At 47.9% G+C, this 19,752-nt stretch overlaps 3 protein-coding genes and 1 pseudogene across 7 annotated transcripts in view; 1 reads left to right on the top strand and 3 right to left on the bottom strand.

Annotated features, from left to right (window-relative positions):
* The window catches only part of slc35f3b (solute carrier family 35 member F3b), an 84,433-nt gene extending 72,656 nt beyond the window's left edge, over positions 1-11,777 (top strand). For all 4 annotated transcript variants that reach the window (XM_082154494.1, XM_082154496.1, XM_082154497.1 and 1 more), the window contains 2 exons: positions 116-205; positions 10,835-11,777. In XM_082154494.1, the coding sequence (XP_082010620.1) occupies positions 116-205; positions 10,835-11,073 (329 nt within the window). In that variant the 3' untranslated portion in view covers positions 11,074-11,777. The remainder of the gene's footprint in view (positions 1-115; positions 206-10,834) is intronic.
* LOC309486962 (uncharacterized protein) overlaps positions 1-19,752 on the bottom strand; it is a 62,332-nt gene that overhangs the window by 23,309 nt on the left and 19,271 nt on the right. The gene's annotated exons all lie outside the window — the stretch shown is intronic.
* On the bottom strand, positions 4,072-9,263 carry LOC309486869 (uncharacterized protein; the record flags this gene model as incomplete). The annotated part of the gene is made up of 3 exons (XM_082154336.1): positions 8,359-9,263; positions 8,228-8,326; positions 4,072-4,122 (listed from the first exon to the last, which is right to left on the bottom strand). The coding sequence occupies exons 1-3, from the start codon at positions 9,214-9,216 to the stop codon at positions 4,072-4,074; spliced, it is 1,008 nt and encodes a 335-aa protein (XP_082010462.1). The 5' UTR covers positions 9,217-9,263.
* Positions 13,524-19,699, bottom strand: LOC309486973 (5-hydroxytryptamine receptor 1D-like; annotated as a pseudogene). Its single transcript, XR_014211717.1, has 3 exons — positions 19,514-19,699; positions 18,257-18,417; positions 13,524-15,751 (listed from the first exon to the last, which is right to left on the bottom strand). The product of XR_014211717.1 is annotated as a 5-hydroxytryptamine receptor 1D-like (transcript).

Raw genomic sequence — 19,752 nt, 5'->3', positions numbered from 1 at the left:
AAATACAATACTGACAGAAAAAAGTATATTATTATAAGTAGAGTATTGTTTATGTAATGTGCAACAATTAGAAGAGATATATAACATAACTGTTCATCATTTTCTTCTTCTACAGCATTCAATATGCTGGTGAATTTTGGCATTGCCATTACATACCCTAAGCTGATTTCACTTGGCATTGTGCTGAGTGTCCCTGTCAATGCAAGTGAGTTCATTTTCATCAAAGTAAACTTTTTTAAATATAAAAACAAACTTGTTTATAGAAAACGTACTCGGTTACTAACGTAACCTCGGTTCTCTCTAGAAGAGGGAACGAGTACTGCGTAAGATATCTTACGCTAGGGGAAAATCCTTTTTCCGCGAGATATTGAAGCCAAAAATTATCCTTAATTTTGTAATAATGCAAAACGCGTTGCGGCAGCATGCAGACATAGGCGAGGCAGCTCGTGCGCCTATTGGCTGCTCTGCGGCAACTGCAGCAGCCTATCGAGCGAGGCCTGGCGTGACGCCAGACCCAATCAGGGCACTTCGCGCCCGCTGCGTCACGTCCCGCCGAAATGGGCGTGGTCTAGGCCTATAAATACCGCTCGCAGGCAGCTATTATCTGGTTTTTCATCATCGAAGCAACCAGAGCGTGTGCATGCACGGCAAGATACGCAGTACTCGTTCCCTCTTCTAGAGAGAACCGAGGTTCCCTTTCGTGGTCACTCCGAGTTACGTCGGATGACGACGATTGGGGTTTCGCTTAGAAGCCTATCACCTTCGAGTATATAAAACGAGCCAATGGCAATGAAATGCCATGGGTCTGCGGAATTTGCATAGCGTAACTCCGCCCGCCGCAGGGGGTATATAAGGAAGTACGCTGGCACAATGCAGATATGTTTTCGCTTCGGAGCCGAGAACTTCTCCACTCCTGCAAGCCAAATATTCTGAGTTAGTCTTCTCTTACCTTCGAGACGAGCGAACTCTCCGGTGTTGGTGTGACGGCGTTTTCAGCGAGTGCTCACTACCCTGCTGATCTTGTCAGTGATCTGACAGATAGTGTGTTTCTCCCTGTTCGCTTCAGCATCCGCGGAGTTTTTCCTCTCACAAAAAGAGCATTGCACGTGGCACGTCTTTTTAAAGATGCCTCGCCCGTGCACTTCTGGTTGCGGTGGCGAGATATTTTTCTCTGATGGGCACGATCGCTGCTTAACGTGTTTGGGCGATGATCACGCTAAAGCAGCGTTCGTGGATGACTCATGTTCTCACTGCGGGAACATGACCATCTCTATGCTGCGGTCGAGACTCAATGAGCTCACTAGAGCGAGAGTCCCCCTACCCACACCCCGATCTACTGGTCCCGAGAGGGCTAGTACTTCGGCTGGTGGCCGGGGTGACCTGAGGGTGACTGTGTGGGACATACCGCCGACACGTCCACGGTCCACACACCCCTCTCCAGCATCAGCACCCGCGAGTGTTCAAACTGAGACCGCTGGTCCCTCTTCGGAGCCCCAGCGCGTCTCGTTTGGAGCTCCAGAGGAAGATACTATGTCCATCGCTGCATCACAAGGTGGGCGCGAGTCCTCGGGAAGTGAGGATTCGGCTGTGTTGCCGTCCTCGGGCGTGCCAGCATTGCCCGAGTCTGATCCCGAGCTGACCGCCATGCTTTCCCGGGCAGCCGCGGCCATTGGTATTGAGTGGTCCCCGCCACCTGATCCAGTGCGCTCGCGGCTGGATGATTGGTTTTTGGGAGCGGCCGCTGACACCCGTCGCCGCCCAACCCCAATACCATTCTTCCCGGAAGTGCATGAGGAAGTCACGCGGTCCTGGAAGGCTCCCATGTCTTCCCGTGATCGTTCGACGGCTTTCTCCGCCTTTCCTCCCCTCGATAGAGCTGATGCTTGTGGGTACACTGGGATTCCCACGGTTGAACGTTCTGTCGCGATGCAGCTGTGTCCGACAAGCGCTTCATCACGTGGTGATCCTAAGCACCCGTCCAAAGCCTGTAGATTCTCGTCTACCATGGTGGCGAAATCTTACAGAGCGGCGGGACAGGCAGCTGCCTCTTTGCATGCCATGGCCATCTTACAGGTCTACCAGGCCAAGATGCTTCGTGACATGCACGAGGGTAGGACAGACCCAGGGCTCTTCGATGAGCTGCGCGCCGCCACCGACCTCGCTCTCCGGGCGACGAAGGTGACCGCGCGCTCCCTGGGTTTGGTGATGTCCACAGCTGTGGTCCAGGAGAGACATCTCTGGCTGAACCTGGCTGATATGCGTGAGCCCGAGCGGACTCGTCTGCTTGACGCTCCCATATCCCAGGCCGGCCTTTTCGGCGGTGCAGTCGAGGACTTTGCCCAACAGTTCTCGACTGCTCAGAAGCAGACTGAGGCGATTAAGCACATTCTGCCCCGACGCTCTGCTGCTCAGCCGTCGGTGCAGAATCCTCAGCCTGCTCGCCGCCGAGGGCGCCCTCCCGCGGCTCCCGCCCCTCCCGCACGGCCCCAGCAGCAGCCTTCATCTGGGCCGCGTCGTGGAGGAAGCCGTAGGAAGGCGCCACAGCCCTCTCCAGCCCCGCAGCCCGCTAAACGCCAGGCTAAGCGGCGCTCCTGAGACGGGCAGCTCAGGATTGGCTTTCTTTTCGCTACAGGAGGTGGTAGCAGGGCCACTCCTTCCCCCGGTGGAGGGCCGGGGGAGAATCTTTTGTTCTCCACTCCCCGCTGCTCGTCTCACGACGGGCAGCACCCTAATGTGGTTAAAGAAAGAATCGAAATCCCCAATCCTGAGCCTACAGACCCAGAGGGCCGCAGTGCGCGCCACCCTCGGGTCCCGCCACTGCCGCCCTCCTCTGTCCCAGAGGTCTGGGATGACAGCACGCGCCGCCCACGGGCCACGCTCCTCTCATCCCCCTCTGTCGCCAGACCCCTGCCAGAGCACGCCCCCGTGGGACGCGCGCCCTCCCCTGGCCTCCTCTGGCAGGACGCGGTTAATGACCGTGCCCCCGCACAGGGCCGCGATGCCACCCTCGCCGGTGCCGGTCATTCCGCCTCGCTGCCCCACCGACGGTACGTCTGTGGTTCGTATGACCCCGCTGGTGCACTTTCTGGAGGCCTGGCTAGAGCTTCCCAGACTGTCCCGCTGGGTCGCGAGAACCATCAGGCTCGGCTACGCGATTCAGTTCGCGCGATCTCCTCCCCGCTTCAGCGGAGTCCGCTTCACTATGGTCGGTGGCAATGCCCCTGTCATGAGAGCGGAGGTCGTCACCCTGCTGGCGAAGGGTGCGATCGAGATTGTCCCTCCAGCCGAAATGAGGTCCGGCTTCTACAGCCCTTACTTCATTGTACCCAAGAAGTCCGGTGGGTTACGGCCAATCCTCGACCTGCGCGTCTTGAACCGCTCCCTTCACAGGCTGCCGTTCAAGATGCTAACGGCCAAACACATCCTCCAGTGTGTGCGGCCGCAGGATTGGTTTGCAGCGATCGACCTGAAGGACGCCTACTTCCATGTCTCCATTTTACCTCGACACAGACCGTTTCTACGGTTTGCTTTCGAGGGGCAGGCATACCAGTACGCGGTTCTCCCTTTCGGGCTAGCCCTGTCTCCTCGCGTCTTTACGAAGGTCGTCGAGGCAGCCCTTGTTCCCCTTCGGGAACACGGGGTTCGCATCCTGAACTATCTCGACGACTGGCTTATCCTAGCTCACTCTCGAGACCAGGTTTGCGAACACAGGGACCTAGTGCTCCGGCACCTAGTCCGTCTGGGCCTTCGGGTCAACTGGGAGAAGAGCAAACTCTGCCCCGTGCAGAGGATCTCTTTTCTCGGTATGGAGATCGACTCGGTCGCCATGTGCGCGCAGCTTACGAGCGAGCGCGCGCAGTCACTGCTGACTTGTCTTCGTCAGTTCGAGGACAAGAGTGCGGTTCCACTGAAACTTTTTCAGAGGCTCCTGGGGCATATGGCATCCGCAGCCGCAGTAACGCCGCTGGGATTGCTTCATATGAGACCGCTTCAGCTTTGGCTTCGCGATCGAGTCCCGAGGTGGGCATGGCAACACGGCACGCTCCGAGTCCCAGTGACTCCAGCCTGCCGTCAGACCTTCACCCCGTGGGCGAACCTCAATTTTCTACGGGCCGGAGTGCCCTTAGAACGAGTTTCCCGGCATGTTGTTGTGTCAACAGATGCCTCCAACACGGGCTGGGGCGCCATGTGCAATGGTCATGCTGCCGCGGGCTCCTGGACAGGACCCCAGCGCCTTTGGCATGTCAATTGCCTCGAGTTGCTGGCTGTACGTCTCGCCCTGCACCGCTTCCATGCGCTGCTCAGGGGCCAGCACGTACTAGTCCGATCAGACAATACCGCAACAGTAGCGTACATCAACCACCAGGGTGGTCTACGCTCCCGCCGTATGTCGCAACTCGCTCGCCACCTCCTCATATGGAGTCAGAAGCATCTGAGGTCGCTTCGAGCCATTTATATCCCGGGACACCTGAACCAGGCGGCCGACGAGCTGTCTCGAGTTCGGCCTCTCGCTGGAGAATGGCGACTCCATCCCCAGTCGGCCCAGCTGATTTGGGATCAGTTCGGCGACGCACAGGTAGACCTGTTTGCCTCCCACGACTCGTCCCATTGCGACCTGTTTTACTCCCTGACCGAGGGCACGCTCGGCACGGATGCACTGGCGCACAGCTGGCCGCGGGGCCTACGCAAGTATGCGTTTCCCCCAGTGAGCCTTCTTGCGCAGACCTTGCGCAAGATCAGGGAGGACGAGGAGCAGGTCATTTTGGTTGCCCCGTATTGGCCCAACCGGACCTGGTTCTCCGAACTAGTACTCCTCGCGACAGCACCTCCCTGGCCAATTCCTCTGAGGAAGGACCTCCTTTCTCAGGGACGGGGCACCTTATGGCACCCTCGTCCCGATCTTTGGAACCTCCATGTGTGGCTCCTGGACGGGACGAGGCAGGTTTGAGTACCCTACCACCTGCGGTGGTGGCTACCATCACTTCCGCTAGAGCATCGTCCACGAGACATGCCTATGCGTTGAAGTGGAACCTCTTCGTCAACTGGTGTTCTTCTAAACATCAAGAACCCACGAAATGCCCGATCAGTGTCGTGCTTTCCTTCCTGCAAGATGGGTTGGAGCGAAGGCTGTCTCCCTCCACCCTGAAAGTGTATGTTGCCGCCATTGCCGCACATCACGAAGCAGTTGATGGTAAGTCTCTGGGAAGGCACGACCTGATCGTCAGGTTCCTGAGGGGAGCGAGGAGACTAAATCCTCCTCGTCCTCCCTTCGTACCCTCTTGGGACCTCTCAGTGGTTCTAACTGCCCTGCAGAGTGCTCCATTTGAGCCTTTACAGTCAGTGGAGCTTAAGTTCCTGTCAATGAAGACAGCGCTCCTGGTTGCATTGGCCTCCATCAAGAGGGTAGGGGACCTGCAGGCATTTTCGGTTGACGAAGCGTGCCTGGAATTCGGGCCGGCTAACTCTCACGTGATCCTGAGACCCCGGCTTGGATACGTGCCCAAGGTTCCTACCACACCCTTTCGAGACCAGGTAGTGAACCTGCAAGCGCTGCCCTTGGAGGAGGCAGACCCAGCCTTGGCACTGCTCTGTCCAGTACGCGCCCTCCGTGCTTACGTAGACAGAACGCGGTGTTTCAGGACCTCAGACCAGCTCTTTGTCTGTCATGGTGGGAAGCTGAAGGGAAAGGCTCTCTCAAAGCAAAGGTTATCCCACTGGATAGTGGATACCATTGCTTTGGCATACCAGCAGCAAGGTCGTCCGTGCCCCCTTGGTGTGAAAGCCCACTCCACACGTAGTGTGGCTTCCTCTTGGGCTCTAGCGCATGGCGCCTCGCTAACAGACATTTGTAGAGCTGCAGGCTGGGCGACACCCAACACATTCGCGAGATTCTATAATCTCCGAGTAGAGCCAGTTTCTTCTCATGTACTCGCTTCAACCAGCCGGTGCTAGATTCTGCTCAGGTGTCTTCGCTTGCTCGCCATTCCTCTCCACGGACGGGATACGTGCGATATTTCTCTCAGGTGAGTCTGATAAGCTCTGAGTTTCCTCCAGCACTGGTTACGTCAACGCCTGAGTTATGCCAATCTGCCATAACGCAGTTTTTGCGCTTGACTAGGTGCCTCCATGTGCATGGTTCCCCCTCTGGGCGACCCCCACATGTGTATTCCACTGTAAGTCTCCTTGTGAGCGTGTGTCTTTCCCTTGGCAAGCCACCTTGCCACCCCTGGGGTTTAAAATTCCACCTGCGGCTGGACACCCCAGTGATTTTCCATATGCAGCCCTCTGGGTCATATGTGTATTCTAAGTCCCCCCCATCAATGGCTGGGCATAATTGCATATTTCTCTCTGGAGATATGCTTCCCAGTGTACCTTGGTATCCCTGTGTTAAGTAGGACTCCTTCGTTTGTGCTAGTCTCACAACAGGGAGCTCAGATTTACGCAGGGCACTGGAAGACAGCCGAGGTGGCGTGATTAGACTGGAACCCCAATCGTCGTCATCCGACGTAACTCGGAGTGACCACGAAAGGGAACGTCTTCCTGCCACTTCCGCTGTACCGCTGAAAAACGCCTGGGGCTAGTCTCGGCTCCTCAGCGAAGACATATCTGCATTGTGCCAGCGTACTTCCTTATATACCCCCTGCGGCGGGCGGAGTTACGCTATGCAAATTCCGCAGACCCATGGCATTTCATTGCCATTGGCTCGTTTTATATACTCGAAGGTGATAGGCTTCTAAGCGAAACCCCAATCGTCGTCATCCGACGTAACGTCTCCGTTCCCACTCAGGGAACGAGGGTTACATCCGTAACCGAGACGTTACGTTAGTAACCGAGTACGTTCTCTTACGAGAGGTCTCTCGTACTGCGTAAGATATCTTACGCTAGGGGACCCAATGCAAAACGCCGTGCATGCTGAGATCTGACACCAAAGACCCAAGGGCGAAAACCCGGGGTATATATAGTGCACAATCACTCAGGGAACTCACAGGGAGTCCGGGAAGAGGGAGGGGCGAAGCCGCACTCTTCCACATATGGCAGCGTCGCTGAGACGCGAATTTCATCATACAGACAGGGCGGGGTGCGGCCTGAACTGATGGGGGAATGTGGGTCTTACACAGTTTGCCCAGGCACATCTCGTGCTGTTACTTTTTACTGTCGAACATTGAGCTGTGCTCAGTAGATGCAGCATTCTGAGCTGATCGCATCAGGTCAGATAATACTGGTAAACTTAGACCGACAGCAGCCTGGCCTGCAGGGCGGGAACCTCTAGGTTATAAAACCTTATAAATGTAGACGGGGAGGCCCAGCCTGCCGCCATACAAATATCTTGCAAGGCAATCCCACTTGACCAGGCCCACGAAGAGGCCATGCCTCTCGTGGAGTGCGCTCTGACACCCAACGGGCACTGCATGCCCTTGGAGGCGTATGCCAGCGCTATAGCATCAACTATCCATCTGGATAGGCTCTGTTTCGACGCGGCTAGTCCCTTAGAACGTCCGCTAAACGAAACAAAGAGCTGCTCCGTCTGTCTGAAACCAGACGAGCGAGACACATAAGCTCGTAATGCCCTGACTGGGCAAAGGAGGCTCGCGTCTCTTTCCTCATCAGGGACCGGTAGGGCTGACAGGGAGATAACCTGCGCCCTAAACGGTGTGTTGAGGGATTTTGGAACATAACCGTGCTTAGGTTTGAGTATAACTTTTGAGTCATTAGGCCCAAACTCCATGCACGCCGCGCTCACAGAGAGCGCGTGTAGATCCCCTATGCGCTTCACTGAAGCGAGAGCCAGCAAAAACACCGTCTTGAAAGACAGGTGTTTCAAATCGATTGACTGTAAAGGCTCAAATGGCGCACCTTTCATGGCTTCCAGAACCGTAGAAAGGTCCCATACGGGGACTGAGGGAGGTCTGGGAGGATTCAGTCTCTTAGCCCCTCTAAGGAAGCGGATGACTAAATCGTTCCTTCCTATTGACTGACCAAGCGTTGTTTCTGAGAACGCTGCTATAGCCGCCACATAAACTTTGAGCGTGGAGGGGGCCCTGCCCTCATCCTACAGCTCTTGTAGGAAGGAAAGCACCTCCGTCACACCACAGTCTGTGGGTGACACACCACGGGCTGTGCACCAGCCCGAAAACACTGACCAATTCGAGGAATAGAGTCGTCTCGTAGACGGAGCTCTAGCCTGCGTGATCGTGTTTAATACTCCTTTAGGGAGTCTAACATGTACCCGTTGATGGCCCAGACATGAAGGGACCATAGTTCCGGGTGAGGATGCCAGATCGAACCGTGGGCCTGTGAGAGGAGGTCTCTCCTCACTGGTACTGGCCTCGGGGCAGTACTCGCTAACTGCATCACGACTGGGAACCAAGGTTGGTTTTTCCAGAACGGTGCCACCAGCAGTACTGAGCATCCTTCTTCCCTGATCCGTTCTATCACCTGAGGCAGGAGAGAGACGGGGGGAAAAGCATAGAGCGGGCGGCGGGGCCACACATGGGCCAGCGCGCTCCTGCTCTTGGAGAAAAATTCCTGACAGTGAGCGTTTTCTTGAGACGCAAACAGGTCTACTTCCGCTCTGCCGAATTTCTTCCACAGCAGTTGGACTGTCTGTGGGTGTAGAGACCACTCGCCTGCCGGAACATTGTTCCTGGACAGTCTGTCCGGTCCTATATTCAGGAGCCCTGGCACGTGCGCTGCTCTGAGCGAGCGCAGGTTGCACTGAGCCCATACCAGGAGGCGTTCTGCCAGCCTGTACAGGTTCTTGGACCTGAGGCCGCCCTGGCGATTTATGTAGGACACCACAGACATGTTGTCCGAACGGACCAAGACGTGGCGTCCTTTTATTTGGGGACAAAAACGCGTCAGCGCGTTGTCTACTGCCAGCATTTCGAGGCAGTTTATGTGCAGGAGCTTCTCCCGTTCCGACCACTGGCCGAAGAACGGTCTGCCCTCGAGCAGCGCTCCCAATCCCGAGGTGGACGCGTCCGTGGACACCACTTTCACCCTCGAGGAAGTCCCCAGGCTTACACCTGATTGGTACCAGTCGTTCGCTCTCCAAGGTTTCAGAGCTGTGACGCACTTCTGATTGACCCTGAGGCGAAGCGAACCGGATGCCCACGCTCTGCGTGGGACTCGCGCTTTCAGCCAAAACTGCAGCGGGCGCATGCGGAGCAGGCCCAGCTGGAGCACTGACGATGCTGAGGCCATGAGACCTAGCATCTTCTGAAATTTCTTGAGCGGGACAGACGCGCCGCAGCGAAACGAGTTCGCTGTGCATTGAATACTCGCATGAGCTCCGTCTCAATGGACGCTCTCTTGCCTGATGACGTGCGGGCAGGGGGCGTGGGGTCCTCAGAGCCCGCCCAATCCTCACTGCCTGACGCCAGGATAGAGCAGGAATCATCCTCTCCCAGCAGGGCTTCCTCATCCACGATGTCAACGGAAGCGGCGGCAGACGGCGGCCGCTGTCCGTCAGGAAGCGAGGCTGACGAAGCCGGGGAAGCAAGCGGGCGAACCGGCGAGCTTTGGCGGCTGAGGGAGGGTTCCGGGGCCCGCTGGGCACGGCGCTTTTTACGGCGCGACGCCGCGGCGGGCGGGGGAGCAGTCTCGGTGAAGAAGGCTAGGCGAGTCCTCAGAGTCGCCATTGCCATCAGCTCGCAGTGAGGGCAGCCGCCGTCAGCGAGCGCGAGAACTGCATGTTCCTCACCCAGGCAGGAAACGCAAACCACGTGGCGGTCCCCGTCGCTGAGTGTGGCTCTGCACGAGCCGCAGGAAGGCATCTTTAAAAAGACGCTAGCTCTTTTAGAATGTGTGTCGCGGCGGCGACACACACACACAAATAGAGTACAGTGTAATCAGAAAGGATATAAGCGCCGGAAAGCGCAGCAGGAAGGCAGGAAGGCGGCGCGGCCAGCGACTTCAGTGACTCGTCCCGCTGAAGGTGCTCTCTCTCAGACGGCGCGGCTTCTTCTCCAGCTCCAGCGATGCGTGTGCTTCGCTTGAAGGATGAAAAATCAGATAATAGCTGCCTGCGAGCGGTATTTATAGGCCTAGACCACGCCCATTTCGGCGGGACGTGACGCAGCGGGCGCGAAGTGCCCTGATTGGGTCTGGCGTCACGCCAGGCCTCGCTCGATAGGCTGCTGCAGTTGCCGCAGAGCAGCCAATAGGCGCGCGAGCTGCCTCGCCTATGTCTGCATGCTGCCGCAACGCGTTTTGCATTATTACAAAATTAAGGATAATTTTTGCCTTCAATATCTCGCGGAAAAAGGATTTTCCCCTAGCGTAAGATATCTTACGCAGTACGAGAGACCTCTCGTAAGAGAACCTATATTTTGTGCCACTGACTGATTTAAAGGGATATATACAGTTACACTCTTAGTTCATTGTATATCTGTTTCTAAAGTTTTTTGTGAAACTGTTTTTGAACCCTGTCCCACTGAGTATAGCAAAGTGGCAGAACCTGATTTCACCAAGTGCAACATGTTCCTGGATCAACATCTTTGTTGATCCTGGAACAACAGTCCAATCAGATTTGAGGGACAAGTTTACAGTATGTCAAGTTTAGGAGAGTCAGGTGCTTCTACGTCAATGTTATTCACCAAGCATTTCCTTCTGATTTTAGGCATAGCTTATGGGTAGGGTTAGGTTTAGGGGTAGGGATATGGTTTGGACTAAATTTTTGAACCAGAATATTGTTCCAGGATCAACAAAATATGTTGACCCAGGAATGTGTCTAACTCGGCAAAATCAGTACGTTCAGCAAAGTGGGCAGTCATTGCAACTTCATAGACATTTTACCGTGGTGGCTCTAAAGTGTGTGTTGTTGGTGTTGCAGTGGTGGACCTGTACACCTGTGATATCCACTTCAATACAGTGCGACTCATCGCCGTGTTGATCATCTGTCTGGGCTTCCTAATGCTGCTGTTACCGGAGGACTGGGATCAGTGTTTAATTGAGCTCGGCACCAAACTCAGAAAGCGGGAACAGCCTGTTGAACCGGCTGAGACCGGAACCAGCTCAGGACTCAACTGGACCCGACGGGCCAGGACCTCCATGTCCACGTTTCCTCACTGACACGCACAAACCTTCTCCCGTTCTTATTCCAGTGACTGGATAATGCTGGGAAGGACATTCATTCCCTAATATTCCTCAGTCAACGAGACTCCGTAGGCCATCATTTACCCTCATGCACATTATAACAGACGATTTCCTAAAGCCAAACCTTTTTTTAAACTTTTTTTTTGCTCATCTTACAACTGTAAGTGTATTGGAACAATGACTTGGGTCTTGGAACTCAAGAGCAGGGGTCTCAAACGACTGACCTACAGGCCAAATTTGGGCTATCAAGTGTCAAGTTTATCCTTAAATCGAGCCCACCAATCCCTTTATAGACTTTAATTTTTTAATATTTTAAATAAAACCTTTACTATTTACATGTTATTTTATTTCAATTAATAATGTTTAATTTTTATTTTATATATTGTTGTAATTTAATGTATATTATATATTGCAATTTAATTTTATACATTTCTTATTATCCACATGGCTTTTACAGGCCTAAAACTTGAATGTAAAAGAACAGCTGTAGCCCATTTAATAAAAACAAGCAAACACTGCACGGCACAGAAAATAAGTTTGAGTTACATGCACCTACATCAAACTAGATTCAAAAAGGAGTGGTTTACACAGGGAACAGTCTTGTTGTGGCAATAAGTCTTCAGTGGATAGAAGTTTCTATTTTTGATGCACTACAGCTATACTCCAACCACTTTATTTGCCTGTCTGATATATATATATAAATATTTTGAATATCATATGTAGATTGATAGCTTTGTAGTCTTTTTTTATATCGAAATATTTCTGATTGTTATGTCACAGCTACTGTAGCTTGTGATTTTTCTTACACTGCTAATTGCAGAAAAGAACATTTAAATAGTTTAGAATACAAGCATTATTACTCCACTAAACATGCAGAGCATTATGCTAGGAAATATGTCTTCATTAACTCTATAGTTCAACTGTATGGTCGTAAAACAGGCCCAAATGGTGGATTTTACCAGGCTAGTGGTAGTTTGAGACCTCTGCTCAAGAGACCCATGAACCAATATCTCCACAATAAAGAGTCCCTGCAGATCTTCAGATGGTTACACTCTTTTTGGAGCTCAGACTGACTGGCACGAATCACTACCAGTGCCCATTAGAACATACGTGCCAAACATTGACGTAGACATTAAGAACTGCAACATATGCTGTCATCTAATACAACAAAGTTCTACCTAGCAACAGTTGCATCTGAGGGACTCCACTTCCCAAACTGTGAATGAAGGTGTTTTTGAACTCATGTTGGTTAACAGCGATATGGAGGGTTTAGGAGAAAGAGCGAAACAGGAATAGGATACCATGGTGCTGAGGTTTGCTGGGATGCTGGAAGACTGCAGATTTCCAGCTCTCCTTGTACAAACAAAGGTCTACCGTCCTATGGGTGCATCTGAGGTCTAAAGGGATTTCCTTTCCTAAACTGTGAATGGAGATTTTTAGGGGGTTAACTACAGCATCCAGACTGTTTATACTGAAGCTATACTTTGATTCCATCACATTTTTTTCAGAGTCACATGCTAACCACTGTGAGGACACTTCAGGGGCAGTATTGGCGAACCGAAGAGGCAATCTTCAGCAAGATGTGTACCGTTAAAGGGTGGCATGTGCATCCAGTGAATGTATGACCATTTCTGAAAAGTGCACCTACACTATGTGCTTTGAAAAAGGTGGTGACTGGAACTGATAACCACCTTTAAATACACTGAAAACATCCTGCACTTCATAAGACTCCAGTCACTTTTTTTTTTTAAACAATGCATTGCATTTTTGTTTTTGTTTTTATCTTATGGACTGTTCCATTGGATGGAAATTAGTTCTACAGGAAAACGCATGCAGAAAACGCCAATAAATGCTACATGATGGCTTCACTGCCTTTTCTTTGATTTGCAATAGGATCTCATCAGCACTGTCTCCCATTGTCATTGTTATGATGACAATAAATATAATATTGTATTCCTCTGGAATTATTGCTAGACATTATTGTAAACCTTTGTAAGGAATGATTTTTACACTGAAATGCATTACGATCACATTTGAGGAAAATGACAAGAAAACAAATAAATCATCCATTTAATAGATCCGCTTTGTCTGTTTTCACATGTATCATGTAAATCTATATTTTCTCTGTTTGTTTTGTTTCTAAACAAACCAATCCTATAGACTGATGAATATCAAACAGGCTTATGCTGAGAATGAATGGTTTTTTTAACATGCCCAATTTCACAGAGACCATCTTAGTGGGTTTCAGTAATTATCCATCAATTGAATTTGCGGAATGTTTTAATAAATAGAATATACCTTGTGTCAAAATTTGATTAGATAAAAGCTGCCAGTTATGTTAAATCGTTTAATATTTTGTCATTTGATGCATCAGAGAAGACAAAGATTATACATAGTTTAAAGACCATGAAGATGATGAGTGAAGATGGTAATGGTGAAATTGAGAGGAAAATAAAAGTCATCAACATAACTGGCAGTATAAATAAAAAATGCAGTTATTATAAAGCACCTATAAGGAAGAACACAGACCAGGCAGTAAACATTAAAATGGTTTATTAAAAGAAAGTTAGCGTGAGACTAATATAACAAAACTGTTTACTGACCTTGTTTGTGTAAAAATGGTATTTCATTTGTTCACTTAAATGTCACAAACACGTAACGCTGGTAAACCCCAGTAACTTTCACATGACAAGCCACAACCTACAGAAATCATGTCAGCAACGCATGACCTCGAGTTCATCCACATACAAAATAGGTCCACCTAAACAAAGGGAAGATTTAGACCAGTTAAAATCTCAAATAAAAACAGTTTTGTACTGAATAATTCATGTAAGTGCTTTAACAAAAAAATATGACCTTCACTTTTTCTGCTTTAAAGCCCTCTAAAACACTGGCCCGTGTTACAACCATAAGCAAATAAATAAATAATAAATAAAAACCTTTGCTTTAAATATTGAAAAATATATATTTTACAAATAATCCATTATATAAATATATACAATAGCAGTCAAATGTTTGGAACAATTAAGATTTTTTTAATAAGTCTCTTATGCTCACCAAGGCTGCATTTATTTGATTAAAAACACATTATTCTTAAATATTAATATATATTTAAAATGTAATTTATTCCTGTGGTGGCAAAGCTACATTTTCACAATAAATAATCAATGTTTTTTTTTCTTTCTTTTTTTTTTTTCAGTTGTCTTTGTAAAACTTTACATTTTCTTTACAACCTCATTATGGCAATATTATTATTTAATCTTTTTAATGCCTCATAGAACTTACATTTTATTGAACCCATAACATTCCATTGAAATAATCATCCACCCACAAAATACAAATAACATTCAGCTTTGTTTCCATTATGCAGGACTGTATGTGATGCACTCAGCAAATATGTTCCACTCTAACTGTGATCTGTCCATAAAAGAATGTGGCTTGTTTCTTTTTAGTAGCAGCAGAATAAGGGAGTCTGTTCCGCTCACGCTGTTTGGAGGGAACCTGCAGGTGGTCCACCGCCCTCGAACCCCGTCCGCCACATTCATGACAAACAGGACGAGAACAAGTGGCCAGCGGAAGAACATTATTCAATTGCTCCCTGAGGCTGTTGGGAAACTGAGAGCTGAGAGCAAAAACGGAAGAGTACGTCGACTCCCCGTCGTTTCTGGAGTGCGCCGTGGAAGTGTGGGTCGATCTGTTAGTGGGGTCACTCTCACCTCCACCTGTAGATCTCTCAGCTCCTACTTTCTCCACAACGCATCCCAACCTGGCCTGGATCTTCCATCTCAAACTCTGGAAGGCACCTTGGAAGCGCTTGCTGAGGAGCGCATACAGCAACGGGTTGATATCTGAATTAAACAGCACCAGCCAATAGGAGAAAGTGACAGCAGACGGGGGAACAACGCTCCTGGGCCGGGACAGGGCGGTTTCGGTGGCCTGCACCAGAGCTACGCTGATGTAGGGCGTCCAGCATAAGAAAAAAAGCAGCGATGACCAGAAATAACCTCAGAACTCCATGATGCTGAGGTTGACTGGGATGTTGAGGGCTACTGGTATGGATTTGAGCCATGAAAGAGTGCAGACGTCCACCAGTTGACTTGGAAGACATCTCAGATGGTGCATCTGGAGCAACTTCATCAGGAACATCCAACTGATCCGTCACAAACCTCCCACTCACGTAGTAAATCAGCCTGGATGGTGTGTAGGTGTCCATGAATGAGTGTTGGAGATTCAAGACAGATGTGGCTCTGTTACGCTGGAGATGTTCTTCCAAACTGTGGATCCTCCTAGCATGGTATCGTGCCACGCGGACAATCTTCACATAGCAGAACAGGATGACTATAGCCGGTAGAAGAAAAGATAAGGAGGCCATAATGGCCGTGTAGCTTGGGCTTTTGGCCCAGTTCACAGCACAGCTGTACATGGGAGCCACGAAACTGATGTTGCTCCAGCCGAGGAGAGGAGGACAGCTGGTCAACATAGCTTGCAGCCAAATCCATATCACCACGGAACCGGTTCTCCATATCGTGCAGCGGGAACCGTACCGCAGGCAGTCCACGATGGAGAAGTAACGGTCCAGGGCAATAGCGGCGAGTGTTAAAACTGACGCGGTGCAGTAGACTGAGGATGTGTAGCCGACATACAGACATAGATCCTAGAAGATCAAGAGAGAGTTCAAAATGAGCAAAAACATCTGTTAATGCACTCAAAATTAGGGATGCGCGATATATATGCCGATACCGATATGGTGGTGGATATGTTCATTTTTAATGTTATCGGCCTGATAAGAAAATATGGACGATATATTAAAGACGATAAATAAGGGATTATTTCCTTCAGCTCAGACACTATAGATGCGCACTGTTCACCATGATGGTTTTGAATTGCTTGAAATATGATTAGAATCACTTTTTAAAAAAGGAAAATACAGTTAAGTGCAGCATGTGCAGCACAAGTCTGTCATATAGGCTACATAAAATTGCTTGGGACATGACTTTAATGGTGAGACTTTTGTTTTTGTGATTAGGCTCTCAAAAATAATATAAAAATTTGGATTTAGATTTATCGGTCAAAATATCGGTTATCGGCTTTCAAATAAAAAGAAATATCGGTATTCGCCAAAATTTTCATATCAGTGCATCCCTACTCAGAATGTTATTTTGTAACTTTAACAACTTAAAGGTGATCTATGTCATTTTATCAATGTTAAAATAAACACTGGTTCTATGCAAAACATTGTTATGTTTGTTTCAGAAAGTCAATCATCCTAGTAGAGTTTTCAAAAAGTATCGACTTAGGAACCAAGTTTTGAAATTTAAAATTGTGACGATACCAGCATTTCCCTCTAGCATTTTGAGCGCTGTTGAACAGATTCTTAAACACCTCTGATTGGTCACTGTGCTGAGCGCTCAACATATATGTCTGTGATTGGCCATTGTGTTGACGCGCTCAACATACATGTCTGTGATTGGCCATTGTGATAACGCACTCAAGATATATGTGTGTGATTGGCTACAATGATCAACAATGACATCTTTGACGCTCTTCATAGAGCGCTTACATAGATACACACGAGAGCGTTTAAAAGCAGGCATCTATCAGCGGATCCCTAATATATCCACTGATTGACAGATCCACTGATATGTCGTTTTCAAACACTCAGCGCTTGATGAAGAGCGTCAAAGACGACATGTTTTTGAAGCGTTGATCATGGTAGCCAACCACAGATTGAGCGGTGTGAACACAATGGCCAATTTAGAGACAAATATGTTATGAACGCAATGGCCAATCAGAGGGGTTTAAGAATCCGTTCAACAGCGCTCAAAATGCAAGAGGAAAATGCTGAAGTTTTAAAAATTCAGTACTGACTTCGGTACCTCTGCACTTTTTTTTTTTCCTACTGATGAATGTTAAAAACATTGACAGCCAATCAGAACCCTTCTGACTTTAAAGAGCTTATAATAAACAGAACGTTTGTCATTCATTGGTGTAATATAGTTATCGCTATAGTTGCGGTTATCTGGGTGAACAGGCATTAGTTCACCCAAAAATGAAAATTCTGTCAGTAATTACTCACCCTCATGTTGTTCCAACCCTGTAAGACTTTCGTTCATCTTCGGAACACAAACTAAATCTGAGAGCTGTCTCACTCCTCCATAGGCTTCTTTGTAAATGAAACTTGCCGGCCAGAAAGTTAGTAAAAAAAAAAAAAAGTGTTTAAAATAGTCCAGGTGACTACAGTGTCTCAACCATAAGTTTATCAAGCGACGAGAATACTTTTTGTGCGCAAAACCCCCCAAAAATAACTACTTTATTCAACCATCTCTCCCAAGATGTTGACGTAGTGTAACAGCGCAGCACTTCTGGGTTGTACGTCAGAACGTAGGCTCACTATTGGCCAGCATTACACGCATGACCAGCGTCGGCCAATAGTGAGCCTACGTTCTGACGTACAACCCAGAAGCGCTGCGCTGTTACACTACGTGAACTCACTCAGAGGCCCACACAGAAGAAAATTAATAGTTGAATAAAATCGTTATTTTTTTAGCACAAAAAGTATTCTCGTCGCTTGATAAACTTATGGTTGAGCCACTGTAGTCACTTAGAATATTTTAAACATTGTCTTTACTAACTTTCTGGGCCGGCAAGTTTCAATTACAAAGAAGCCTATGAAGGAGTGAGGCAGCTCTCAGATTTCATCAAAAATATCTTAATTTGTGTTCCGAAGATGAACGAAAGTCTTACGGGGTTGGAACAACATGAGGGTGAGTAATTACTGACAGAATTTTCATTTTTGGGGGAACTAACCCTTTACTCTAATAAGAGAATAGTGAAGTCCACACCACAACTATAACGATAGAGGAACGGTATAACTGAAATCACTAAGAGCTCAGAGCATTTAAAACTGTGGGGTTCTTATAATAAAAAGAATGTTATCCTCCGTTATCATTTTTATTATGAACAGGCCTTAAACCTGCAACATTAATTCAACCAATGGCTTGAGTTTGGGGGCGGGACTAATGGCTTGGTCAGCGAATGGCAGATGGTTTGGAAACGGTCATTACTTTTGCGATTCCGTTTGGTCTCGCTAGTGGTTCAGACATCTCACACACTTCACCTTTAAGTTATAAATGTTGGATGTAAAGCATTATGTACTAACATTGTAGTTGACCCATCCGTTGTTCATAATGGAAACTGCCACAAACGGCATGACACCTATTCCCACCAAGAAATCGCTAATGGCCAGATTGATGATCAGGACGGAGGTCACGGTGTGGAAGGTTTTTGTGGCTGCCACAATCACAATGACCAGAAAGTTTCCTGAAAAGGAGGAACAAAAGCACAACAGAATAAACACATTTTTGTATTAATGTTGTACAAATTCTATTATAAAATAATAAAATAAAATAGTCAGAAAAAAAGAAATCATGTCAATGTCAATATTTGTTATATATTGTGTCAATGTGTTTATGAGTGTGACGTCACAAAAGCACAGATGTCTGCAATGATTTTGCAGTTTAGTTTCAATAGTTTATTTGGAATGAGTAAAGCGTTTTCAGTTCTGAATCTTGCAGCATAGTAAGTTTTGATTGATGCATTTTATTTCAATTTTTCTTGACATCACCCCAAATATAGGTAACACTTTACAATAAGGTTTCATTAGTTAATATTAGTTAACAACATTAGTAAACATGAACTAGTAATATCTACAGCTGCATGTCTACAGCATTTATTAATATTTGTTAATGTTAATTTCAACATTTACTAATACATTATTAAATCAAAAGTTGTATTTGTTAGCATTAGTTAATGCACTGTGAATATCATAAACAATAAACAGCTGGGTCTTGATTGACTAATGTTAACAAAGATGAACTAACAATACATTTGTTACTGTATTTGTTCATGTTAGTTAATACATTAATGTTAACAACACCTTATTGTAAAGTGTTACCAAAATGTGTTTAAAACTATATATATATATATATATATTTTTTTTTTTTTTCTGAAATGATCATACTAATGTCTTACAGGATAGAATGTTTTAGAGAAAGGCAAAAGCACATAATGCCACAACACACTACAAACTGGAGGTAGGTAAAGAGGAGGTAAACTAGATGTTTGGGTTGTCGTTTCCCACCAAAAATAGTCATATCCTGCAGGATGATGTCATTAGGGCTATGGATTTTGTTAGCACTGTTTTAGATACCAGTCAAAACAATATTCACAAGAAATGTTTTCTTCTAAAATATTAGTTTTTGCATGTTACAGCTAATACAACTTAACACAAATCATTTGATCTTATACCATAATAATACATCTGAAATATAGTTCGACATCAAATGCAAAACTTTCTCATGTCCACACGACATCTCTGACATTCACACACACTAATGAAGCGTAGTGTAAAGCTCACCCGTCACTGCGGCCAGACTCATCAGCACCATCAGAGTCTCCAGCACCAGACGCGCTCGAGGCGACAGAACGGTTGAGTTCCTCAGTGCAGTCCGCATCTGAAACTCAGACTCATCTGAATCAAACCACTCACCAGCCGAGGACTCCATTTAAAAACACTCAGTCTGATATCCCGATCTCAGGTGCGTCACAAGCAGCCTGGCCATTTAGTAAAAAAAAAATGCAAAAAGCTAATTTAAT

The sequence above is a fragment of the Leuciscus leuciscus genome, assembly GCF_965113295.1.
Source record: "Leuciscus leuciscus genome assembly, chromosome: 22".
NCBI classification, from domain to species: domain Eukaryota; kingdom Metazoa; phylum Chordata; class Actinopteri; order Cypriniformes; family Leuciscidae; genus Leuciscus; species Leuciscus leuciscus.
This window is presented reverse-complemented; position numbering and strand designations above follow the sequence as displayed.